Genomic DNA, 12,547 nt, shown 5'->3' on the forward strand with positions numbered 1-12,547 from the left:
GTCTCTGAGGCATATGTTAGTGCAGGAAGAACAGTGGAGTCAAAAAGATGTGCCCAGAGTCGGGGCCCGTGCTCGGCTCCGGCCGGCCGGGTTTTCGGCCCTGGCGCCCATGCCCCTGCAGAACCGGTGGATGTGGAACAAGCGGGAACCAGAGACAGCTTTAGGAATTGGGGTTCCAGCAAGTGCTTGCACCCATGTATGGAGACTGTGAACTAAGCTTTTGCCCCACGCTGGCTAACGGAGGAAATAACCTTCCTTCTTGGTCTCTCTCCCCTCCGGGAGAAGGCGTGGTGTCCGACATTTTGTGGGTCCGTTGAGAAGGTATGAACTTTGGTGCGGAAAAAAAAAAATGTGTGCTTTGAACTTGAAACAGCCGCGGGATACAGGGCCAGCCCCAGTGGGCCCGTGCTCGGCTCCGGCCAGCCGGGTTTTTGGCCCCGGCGCCCATGCCCCTGCAGAGCCGGTGGATGTGGAACAAGCGGGAACCAGAGACAGCTTTAGGAATTGGGGTTCCAGCAAGTGCTTGCACCCTTGTATGGAGACTGTGAACTAACTTTGGCTACTGCTGTTCCAGGAAGAGAAATGATTCATTTTCAAACTTAAATCTTCGCGGACTTAATTACTATAATACAGAAATTGTAAACGCGCGACATTTTATCTCTTCATTCTCATCAATGGAAATAAATATTAAAAAAAAAAAAAAAAGATGTGCCCAGAGCCGGAGGTTCTTCGTCCTCTTAACCAACTTTGATGCTCTTGAAGGCATTCCAAGCCACTCTCTTCTTCCTGCACAGTTCAGGTGCCAGGTTGTTTATCATGTTGAGTTCTTGACGTAGGTACATATAACCACTGCATTTGGAGATATTCGTTCCATTGAGGGTAAATGGAACATCAGAAACTAGTCCGTTTCTTACGAACATTGTCTTTGTGAGATTCAGCTTCAGTCCAACCTTTCCACATGCATGGTCAAAGTCGGCCAACATTCATGCCACTTGTCTGATATTTTGTGTTATGAGAACAATGTTATCAGCAAAGCGGAGATGGTGTAGTTGCCAACCATCTATCTTCACTCCCATTTCTTCCCATTCCAGTCATCACAAGATATTCTCGCTGATGGCACTGAAGAGTTTCCGTGAAATGGTGTCACCCTGCCAAACCCCTCTCTTTACATCGATGATCACTTCTTTGTAGAATGGTGAGATCCTGGTGGTAAATCCATAATACAGCTCACAGAAGATCCTGATGAACTGAGTTTGAACACCCTGTTTGTCTAGGGCTTCGATGACTGTGCTTCAGTCTCAACAGAACCAAAGGCCTTCTTTAAATCAATGAATGTTAGAGTGGCATCTTGAGCTCTCGCAAAACCTCAACAAGCTTGGTCACTGTGTGGATATGGTCAATTGTGCTGAATCCTTCTCAGAACCCAGCTTGCTCACATGGTTGTCCATCATCTAGTGTTCTGCCAATCCTATTCAGGATGACTCGAGTGAACAACTTGTAGACGATGGACAACAGGCAGACCAGGCGATAGTTGCCGATGTTGTGAATGTCTCCCTTCTTGTACAACAGGATGGTCCTTCTGGTTTTCCATTGAGATGGAACCTTGCATTCAGACAGGTAGCGTGTGAAGAGCTGAGCCAGTGTATTGACCAGTACTGGTGGCAGATTCTTCAGGTGCTCAGGTCTGACCTTGTCTGGACCGGGTGCTGTATGCTTCTTTACCAATGAAATGGCATGTCGAATTTCGGAAGGGAGAATGCTGGGAACAATATATCCATTCTGTGGAATTTGGTATATGGGCAGGTGGACATGGCTATCAAAGAGATCTGAGTAGAAGTCATGGATAACCTTTCCCATTGCCCTTCTGGAAGATGTGATAGATCCATCAGGACTTCGGAGGGCAATCATCTTGGTCTTATAGTTGGCAAAGGATAGGCAGATGTTGCAAATACTTTTCTCAGCTTCTGCCACATCAGCCAACACTGCTGCTCTTCTCTCTGAGGTTTTCCGTTATCGCTTCTCTGCACAGCTATGCAAGCTGGGATGTTAGCTTGTGATTGACTGAGGCTCGTGCCAAACCACATTGGCGAATGAGCTCGAGAGTTTCCGAAGACAGGCTTCTGTTTGTGGCTTTCCCACTCTCAGCATTCCTCATGCAGTCATGGAGGTGCTGAACCAGTCAATCGTATTCCTCATCAATGAAAATGATGGCATCTTCCCACACTGCCACAAGTGCCAAAGAGCTCCAGTTAGTGGTCATTCTGGGAGTTCTCTTCTTAAACTTTACAACTCTTTTCCTCCACTCCGTGAAGTAGAATTTCTCACAAAAGAGATGCTGTGGTCTGATCCCGTTTGGAATTTTGAGACAACAGCGACATCGGTCAGGTCAGGCAAAACCATCAATTGAATATGATGTGGTGAATTTCGTTGTGGAACAACTGTCCACCGGGAGACTCCCATGTCCAGCGTTTAGATTTGGCCTTCTGGAATTGCGAGATACCATGGATGGTCTTGGTCAATATGATGAACTCAGACAGTCTCTCACCCTGTTCGTTCCATTCTAGGCCATGGGTTCCGATGTGGAGTTCTTCGGGTGACCTTCTAGGTCCTATCTTGGCTTTAAAATCACCAACAATAACCTTGTAAAAGGTGTGGTATTCTTTATAGATCTCCCACTCCATGTAGAACTTCTCAATTTCTTCTTCATCATAGTTGGATGTTGGTGCGTAGACGATGAGGATAGAAACTGCCAGCAATGAGCCACATCTATTCAAACTTAAGCATCCAATTCTGGTCGGTAGGCATTCGAACAAATCAATGCTCATGGCCAAGTTCAAGTTGACAAGGACACCGACACCACCAACACCTCTACTGTCACATGTTCCGAGAAACTGTTCTTCTCCAGTGTAGAAAACAATATGATGTGTTCGATGCCTTCTCATCTTGGTCAATCCAATGACGTCGTATTTGATCTGCTGTGCTTGCACCATCAGGTCCTCAATGGATGCTTCCAATGCCAGCATACGTGCGTTAAAATTGCAAACAGTCATTTTAGTCCTTCTTTGTTTTGGCAGCTTAGTTTGGCCCTAATATTTTATCAGCCTTTCCTTGCCAGATAAACTTCTCATCAGCCGACCTCCACTACCCAACTTCCGCCATGCTCCAGGACGCTTTCCAGACACTCGAACTGAGTCTCACGCATAAGTGAAGTCTCACAGACCCAGGTATTACAGAACTTTGTGACCTTGGACTCTAGGCTCAACGGGACCTGAAACAGACATCCTCTACCTGCTTCCACCAATCTCTGGCGACCCAGGGGTCATATCCATGATATGACCATGAGACCCACCCTACCAACACCAGATAAATTCCCTCATTGGCCAACCTACACTACCCAACTTCCACTACGCTCCAGGATGCTTTCCGGACACTTGGGCCAAGACTCACGCATGAGTGAAGTCCCACAGAACCAGGTAACAGATCATAAACACATCATAAACACTTCCTACCCATTTTCCATCATAACTCTACCATACTTGATGGGGTTCAAATATGGTGTGAATCATCAGAACACCTACAATGGTGATTGGAAGCTGCCCTAAAAGCCTCCAGCCTTCTTGGAGAGCCTGGCAAGCTACCAAGAGTATCCCGCCCACATGGCAGAGCCTGGCAAGCTACCCATGGTGTATACAATATGCCAAAAAACAGTAACAACAGATGAAAGATAGTGTTCAAAAATTCTTACTTATTTTAGTCAGAGAAAGGAAAAATGCCTTGCAAATTCCTGAGGGAAGTTTGAGTGAGGAAAAAAAACAGTGAAAGAAATACAGGGCATTTGGAGAAGACTGATACTGCTGTAAAAATACTTTAACCTGCTGCAAAGAACTATAGATAGCCTGTTGGAATTTTTTAGGAACTTAGGACGATTTCCTTCTTTTTTCTTCAAACTTATGAACTTTCATGTTTGCATTTCAGTCATACAGTGATCGTTTACATCCCTCCACCAGTGCCCATTCTCCTCCGCAAATGTTCCCAGTATCCCTCCCACCACCCCCACAAGCATCCCCTGCCACTCCACCCTGCCTCTGCAGCAGGGCATTCCCTTTAGTTCTCTCTCCTATTGGATGATGTAGTTTGCAATAGAGGTATTGAGCGTCCTTCATGTTCAGTCTATAGTCTACTTTCAGCACGCAGCTTTCAACTCGAGTGGGTCCTCTAACATTCTCTACCAGATGTTCCCTTCTTTACCTCAGCTGCTTTTCCCCCAGCATGTGAGGCCAGTTTCCAAGCTGTGGGGCAGACCTCCTGGTTCTTATCTCTACTATTCTTGGGTGTTAGTCTCCCATTCTGCTACTTTATATTCCACAGATGAATGCGATCTTTCTATGTCTGTCTATCTTTCTGACTCATTTCACTCAACATGATACATTCCATGTTGATCCACAAATGAAAATTTCATGAGTTCATCTTTTCTAACTGCTGCATAGTATTCCATTGTGTAGATGTACCAAAGTTTCTGGTTAAAGGAGGCTTTCTTTCTTATCCCAGACTTCTAAGAAAGTTTCTCCCCCAAACCTAATTTGCTCTTTACTCTTCACGAAGCTGGCAAGAATAAAAGTCAATAGTAAGCTTCTGTCTTTTACACAATACTAAGTAGTTTCTAGTAAGTACATCACAGTTTACTAGTAGTGCAGACATGTTCTCCATTTACATAGCACATTTCCTTGGTCTATTTCTGAATTGACACAAAAGCAAGCACATACATTGTTCTACAGTGTTCCCACATTCTAACTTTACTCTTCAATGTTCCAAAAGTTACATCTTGAGAAATGTGAGGAATAATTTGAGAATACCACCAGGCTCAGACTTTATATGCATCTTCACCTAGGAACTGAAAGGGAGAGCGCATTTCAAGACAACTTTAAATAAAAGATATCATTCTTTTCATTCCCCCTGTTTAACATTACATCTAAGTTTGAAGAACATGATTAAAATTAGAAGTCTTGTCATGGGTATACTTCACAGTAAAAGAACTTTCCTTGCAGTGATCTCACCTGGAAGTCTGAAAAAGTGAATAATAGGAGCTGGAATACTTTTATTTCAAAAGTCCTTTGTAAATTGACTATTAACCTTTTGTCAGATGGTTCAGGAGTAAATATCTTCGTAATTTTAATTATTTATTTTGCAGTGCAGAAGTTTCTAAATTTTATGTAAGTACAATTTATTTTTGCTCCTGTTTTCTTCATCGGTGACACTGAGTCCAAGAAGATGCCTCTAGAAACAATATCATGGAGAGCTTTGCTACATTTTTCTCAATGTAGTTTATAGATTCAGTCTAGTAACAGGTCTTTAATCCACTGAAAATTAACTTTGTATAGAGTTGTGAGTGCAGAGAGTCTCTTGCCCATGCGCCTGGCTATCTTTCCCGAGGCCCCTCGAAGGGGATGGGCTCCAGATTCCCTCCCTACCCTGAGAAGAGCTCCTGGCAGCTGAAGACCTCTGGAGCCTAGCCACAGCCATGCTCAAGGCCCCTCTCCACACGTTCGAACGAGCCTATGCATGAAGCAACCAGCAGAGGAATCCAGGTGTGTGGGACCCGGGGCTGAGATCTCCAAGCCTGCTCAGATTGGGACTGAGCCTCTTCCGCCCAGATTTCCCATTTTCCAGTAGCTAGGCAGTCACACCCAGGGACTGCCTCCGGCACCATGGAATTCCATCAACAGCCAACATCCAGAGACTTAAAAGCAAGCTCCCGGAAGCTCACTGCCGCTTCACGGCTCTGCGATATCTTATAACCTACTTCTCCCTCTTCGAGAAACTGGCAAGCTACCAAAAGTTTCCTGCCCACATGGGGGAGCCTCGAAAACTCCCCATGGTGTATTCAATGCCAAAACCAGTAACAAGCTGGGTATCATTCCCCTGACCCTGAAAAAGCCTCCAGTGTGGCATCGTTGGGAAGGACGAGTAGAGAGAGGCTTCTAAAATCCCAGGGCTAGGACAAATGGAGACGTTAATGAGACCACTCGAGAAACTTGACAATCAATGGGATGATGATGATGATGATGATGATGATGAAGATGATGATGATGATAGAGTTGTGAGTAAATCGATGAGAAACAGGATGACAGTGATACAGTGACAGAGTTGTGAGACAGGGATCAAGATTATTGTTTCTCCTTAGTGCATCTCACCAGTTACCCCAACAACCTTAAAATAGGTACTAATTCATTTTGGAAAGAAATATAGCAGTTCCCTCTTATCAACAGAGGTTTATTAAACACATATCAGTTGTTTAGCTTATGTACTTAATATTCTTTACTTTATATGCAATAGCCTCTGGAATTAACTGGAAAAGAATGTATCAAAATGTTTTAATTATTTGGAACTAATCGTTTTAAAAATTCTAAATTCTCAAACCTTAATTACCTTATCAAAGGCATGTGCTTGACAAATATAGCTTTGAATATGGAAAGGATCAATTTTAATAGCCTCAGAAAAATTTCTAACAGCTTCAATGTAATTATCCAGGTACAGCAAATATATGAGGCCAATATTTATATAAGCCGAAACAAAATTTCTAAAAAAATGTAAAATCATGTTAGATATTGAAATTATTCTAAATGTTCTAGAGTTATGAACAAATATAAAATTACATACAATATACACTAGGATTTTTTAAATAAGTTTACTTTGCTTTAGCAAAGTAAGTGTTTTTCTCAGAACACCATAGCACAGCAGGTAAGGCATTTGCCTTGCATGTGGCCCAACCAGGTTCGATTCCTCCGTCCCTCTCAACAAGCCCAGCAAGCTACCAAGAGTAACTCACCTATATGGAAGAGCCTGGCAAGCTACCCGTGGCATATTCAATATGCCAAAAACAGTAACAACAAATCTCACAATGAAGACTTACTGGTGCCCGCTCAAGAAAATTGATGAGCAACGGGATGACAGTGATACAGTGATATTACAATTTGTAATATTGAAAGGACATTGGAAATTACCTTGTTCAATGTCTATATATTAAGAGAGGAAATTGAACATAGAAATCCTGCCTTTCAATTACCAATGTTTTTACTTCAGCCCACTTTTAGCCCTTGTATAACTGAAACTCTTTTTCTCCCATTCCTGAATGAAAAACATCCCAAAGAAAATCACTGTGCCCATTATGGGTCCATGCCAGAGAACCTTACTGGTCAATTTACCTAGGAATAGCTAAGTAAACAGCTCACTGGTTGGTATGGAACTGGAATGATTTATCGCCTACTGAATACTTCTAAAGAAGTGGAATCATTGTATTAAATTCTAAGGGGGCTGGGGGTCTTGGACAACTGGTGATGCTCAAGGGTTACTCCTGGCTCTTCACTTAGTATTCACTCCTGGTAATGCTCAGGGGAACATCTGGGATTCCAAGGATTGAGCCCATTTGGCCATGTGCAAGGCAAGCACCCTACCCTCTCTACTATCTCTCCATGCCCTAGTTGGTTTGCTAAATAGTGTAATATGTACAACTTTCAGTCTGTTCTAAAGGATATTAGCTTTTCTCTATTTTCTTGCAAAATAAGTAAGTAAATCAGTCAGAAGTGATAGAGGATTTCCTGCCAGTGAGTCATATATTAGGCATGGCATTGATGTATCAGATAGGACACTTGACATTATTTTAAAACTTGAGAGCAGTTTTTGTTGAACTACAATGAGATCTACCCTGGGTATTCCAAGGCTTTATCTAAAAGCTTATTGATAGGATCAACTACTTCAAAAACATCTAAATTTTTCAAAGCACCTGAAGCATGCATACATTGAGGACATCTTTGACATTAGAAACAATCTTACTTTCATAAATAGTTTTTCTCATCGAGGATGAATATATAGTACACTGACATTCTACAAAGCTCTTAATGGTGAAGGCGGAAAATTTTATCTTTTATTTTGTTGGGGTTTTGTTTGATTTGATTTGGAACACACCCAGCTGTGTTCACGGCTTACTACTTGGCTCTTTGCTCACTCCTGGCAATGCTCAGAGAACCTTGTGGGATGTTGGAGATCAAACATGCATTGGACACATGCAAGGAAAATTCCAACCACTCTATTATCTCTCCATTTTGCCTTTTCTCATTTTGTTTTTTACTTAATTTTATATAAATTTGAAGTCAGTAAGTACAGGAAAAGAAAACATACCTGTCTAGAGAAATAACGACTTCAAAATCACAAAGTGCCATCAACCAAAACTTTAGCTCTGCATAGAGTATGCCCCGATGTAGAAAACAATTTAAATTCTCATAGCCATCATTTATGAGAGCTTAAAAGTAAGAATTACATGTTTTATTCAAATTCTAAACAAATATGTCTGAGTTAGTCTACATACTTCCCATTGTTCATTCTTCCTTTTCTTAAATATTCTAAAACACATCTTCGAGGAGCATATTCTTTGGTGAGTGAAAGAGAGCATTTACATTAAAAGGCATTTGTCTATTGCAATGTGGCCATCATGGCTCACAAACTCACTAGTGTTTTAAGAAATCCTGGAGGTATTCCACTCACTTTACAAATGAAGAAATTAAGGTCAAAGGGGTATACCTACAATTTCCATGGTCATGAAACAAAACAGAGACCATCTAAAACTTAATATTGATTCATTTCATCAGATTGCAACTAGAAGGACAATAAACAGCCTTCCCATAATAGCCTCCTATTATCAAGAAAAGGGGCACTGCTACTCATCAAGGAATTAGCAACACATATAGTCTCATATAAATTCAGACTATTGCAGATAGTAGAGGTCAAACAAAAGTGAGGAAGGGCAGCTGAGAGAGGCCATCTTAACTTGGATGGCTAGGTTGCACTTGGGAGTCAAGGTAGACAACATGACAGTGCATGCCTCAAGTAACAGAAGCAACAAGGAAAAAGAATGTCACGTCAGTAGTCCTGCTGTGACTATCATCAGTAAACTCTAACCCGCATCACCTGTTGTCCCATTTACTGGCTAAAAAACATGCTAGTCAATTAGAATGGCTTTTACACATCATTTGACCCATGTTTCCTAAATTTCTCAAGCCAATTCAAAGAAGGGAAAATATTTCAAAGTAACAATACTCTTAGGTTGTCGTCCCTGAGAAGTTGTGCAACTGTCATTGTAAGTGTCCAAATGGCTTTTTAATTTCTTCGTCCTGCTACATATGCAATGATGTGATTCCCAGATAAACAGTCATTTTTGAAATGTAATGATTTGGCTATATTTACCTGTTAGGGCAGGTTGATTTATTCACACAGTAATAGCTATTAACTATTAACTATTTTCCTGCTCAAAATCATACTGTGCATATTCACATTCCAGGAATACACCTGATACAGGGTGAAGTAGAAATAGTCACTTTAAAGTTTTGCCATCCTCTACTAATAATTCTCAAAGCCTTGTTTTCAGTGTGAGATTTAAAAACCTTGAATTTTAACTGATCAATGGTCTAGGCATATGAAATATGACACAGCCCTCCAGAAGAATTTGTGCATGCTGATTATAAAAATAGGCCAAAATTTCCTGAAACATCCTCCAGTTCAATAGAAAAAGATTTCTTTTAAATTTTACTTTTTTCTTTGCCATAATTATACACACATACACACACATAAACATACACACACATACAAACACATACCATTTCATTGAATACCATAAATTTACATAAATATATTCCCATATTACATTTATAATTATATACATTATATTATGTAATAACATAAATATTAGTCACCCCAAATTAATATTTCACTCCGTTAAAGAATGCTGCTGAACTTATAAAATGCCCACAGATATAGTAGCTGTCAAGATTAGAAACTGTACATGTGAAACCTGTAATAATATGGTAAGCCAATATTACCTCAAAAAAAATCCACCGCATATATGTGCAAATTGAAATAAAAGTACCTGAAACACTATAATCCTGTAGTGCTCTCATAGGCTTTGTCTTTCTGAATAAACAGGCTCTATAATACATTGCTAACCAGTTATTTGGATCTAAGTGAATTGCAAAAGAAAAATCTTCAGTTGCTTGTCTAAATGAGTTTCGTTTATAATATGCACTCCCCCTGTATGTCCTAGAAAATGAAAAACAAAAAACATTTTAAGGGGTCAGAATGATAGTAGAGTGGGTAGGACACTTACTTTGCATGCAACCAAATCTTGGTTTAATCCCCAGCATTCCATATGGCACCCCAAGCACTACTAGGAGTAATTCCTAAGTGCAGTGCTAAGAATAACCCCTAAGCCACACTAGATGTGGCCCAAAAACAAACAAGTAAAAAAGACACAATTTGGGGCCGGAGCGATAGCACAGCGGGTAGGGCGTTTGCCTTGCACGCGGCCGACCCGGGTTCGATCCCCGGAATCCCATATGGTCCCCCAAGCACTGCCAGGAGTAATTTCTGAGTGCAAAGCCAGGAGTAACCCCTGAGCATCGCTGGGTGTGACCCAAAAAGCAAAAAAAAAAAAAAAAAAAAAAAAAAAAAAAAAAAAAAAAGACACAATTTAACACATACTGCATAATACATATTTCTCCTTTCGGTAAAACTACACATCTAATTTTATATACAAATAATACTTTGTGATAATTTCTGCTTCCCAGTAAAATTAAAAAATTAATAGAAAAATGATATAAATATTTTGTGTAAACAATCACACTTGCACAAGGCCGACCGGGGTTCGATTCCTCCATCCCTCTCAGAAAGCCCAAGCATACTCAGGGCTTACCCCGGCTCTGTGCTCAAGAATCATTCCTGGAAGTTCTTGGGAGACTGTATATTTCCAATGATCAAACTAGGGTTAGCTGTGTGCAAGGGCCTTAACCGCTATACTATCTCTCCAGTCCCACAGATATGATTTTAAATTTAATATCTTACCAAGTATGGCTTTCGAATGCCATTAATCATATCAATTCTTCAACACATTAAAATCTGCATTTGTTCCTTCTTTGATTCCCATTGTCTCAATACTTTAGACCCTTATCAGCTCATACCTAGGCTACTTTATCTTACTCTATTTCCTAGCTCTTGAGTGACAAAATTTAATAATCAGGATAATATCTCTTTTCTCATAATCTTTCAAAGATCCTTTATTGACAATAGGATAAAGCAAATTTTTATAGAGGCATAAAAGACATTTATAAAATAGTACCATTTACATAAATTTAATTACCCTTCTCTTGTTTTTCAACTAACTTGGTACCTTCCTGAGAGCAATGTCTCTTTAATTTAAAAAGATTCTTTTTAATTCAAGAGTAGCAGGTTGAAATAGCCAGAAAAGATATATATTCTACAGATAGGCATGGGAGGAAGCATTTGATAAAATCCATCCCCAGTCGTAAGATCTCTCAGTAAACAAGGAATAAATGGAAGCTTTCCCAACTTACTTAATTAAATACAAAAAATCAAACTAACAAAATGGTGAAATATTCAAAGCTTTCCCACTAAAATGTGATTCAAAGCAATGATGCTCTTTCTCAAGACTCTTTTTATCATACTGGGAGTCTAGACAATTCTGAAAATCTAGTAATGGAAATCATCCTGGGAATTATAACAGAAATTGTACTGAAAATCTAGACATTATGGTATCAGTAAAAGGAGAGATAAATAAATTGGAAATTTGGAGACCATAAATAAATCCATATAAATAGAATGAACTAAAGGTGAAATAATGGAGCAGTTGCTCTCTTCAAGGGATAATACTGAAACAATGTGTATCCCTACTCAAAAGAAAAAAATCAATACAGACCTTACATTCTCACATAAATTAACTCAGAACATAGTACAGATCAAAATGAAATAGAAAACCCATTAAATTCATAAGTGAAAACCTCCATGACCCTATAAGCTTAGGGATGCCTTTTAAGATATAGCACCAGACCCAATCCATGAAAGAAATAATTGATTTAGCTAGATTTCATTAAAGCAAAAAGCTTCTGCTTCTTGTTAGACAATATCAAGAGAACCAGGTGTGAAGCTACAGGTTGGCAGAATATAGTTGTGAAAGATACATCTGATTAAAAATTATTATCCAAAGGCTATAAAGAATTCTTCAAATCAAGAACAAGAAAATAACTAACAAATATGTCAAGTCTTTGACAGGTACCTCACCAAAGAAAACATATCAGTTTAGTATATAAACAGGTTTTGGAATAGGGAAAGGGTCAAAACTTGAAATGCTGAGAACACAAAATACTGTCAGAGATATAGAGCAACAGGAACTCCCAGACACTGTTGGTGAGGGCGCAAAGAGGTACAGCCATTTTGGAAGACAGTTTTGTGGTTTCTTATAAGCCAAACATACCTTTCCATATGACCCAACAACCACACTCTTTGGTATTTACCCAAAGTAGTTAAGAAAATGTCCATGGAAAATCCTACATGTAGACGGAAATATTAGTTTTATTCATAATTGCTAAGCCTTGAAAGCAATCAAGATATCTACAGTAGGTGAAGGGATTAATAAACAAACTCTAGTATACCCAGAAAACAAGATATAATTCTGTATTAAAATGAAGGATCTACTAGGTCACAAAAA

General features: G+C 39.9%; 1 protein-coding gene across 1 annotated transcript in view; it reads right to left on the minus strand.

Annotated features, from left to right (window-relative positions):
- TTC6 (tetratricopeptide repeat domain 6) overlaps window positions 1–12,547 on the minus strand; it is a 211,106-nt gene that overhangs the window by 60,558 nt on the left and 138,001 nt on the right. Inside the window, exons 15-17 of the mRNA XM_055132084.1 lie at window positions 9,917–10,086; window positions 8,176–8,296; window positions 6,427–6,577 (exon numbers count right to left, since the gene is read on the minus strand). Coding sequence (XP_054988059.1) covers window positions 6,427–6,577; window positions 8,176–8,296; window positions 9,917–10,086 — 442 coding nt within the window. The remainder of the gene's footprint in view (window positions 1–6,426; window positions 6,578–8,175; window positions 8,297–9,916; window positions 10,087–12,547) is intronic.

This window comes from Sorex araneus, chromosome 3 (genome assembly GCF_027595985.1).
Source record: "Sorex araneus isolate mSorAra2 chromosome 3, mSorAra2.pri, whole genome shotgun sequence".
NCBI classification, from domain to species: domain Eukaryota; kingdom Metazoa; phylum Chordata; class Mammalia; order Eulipotyphla; family Soricidae; genus Sorex; species Sorex araneus.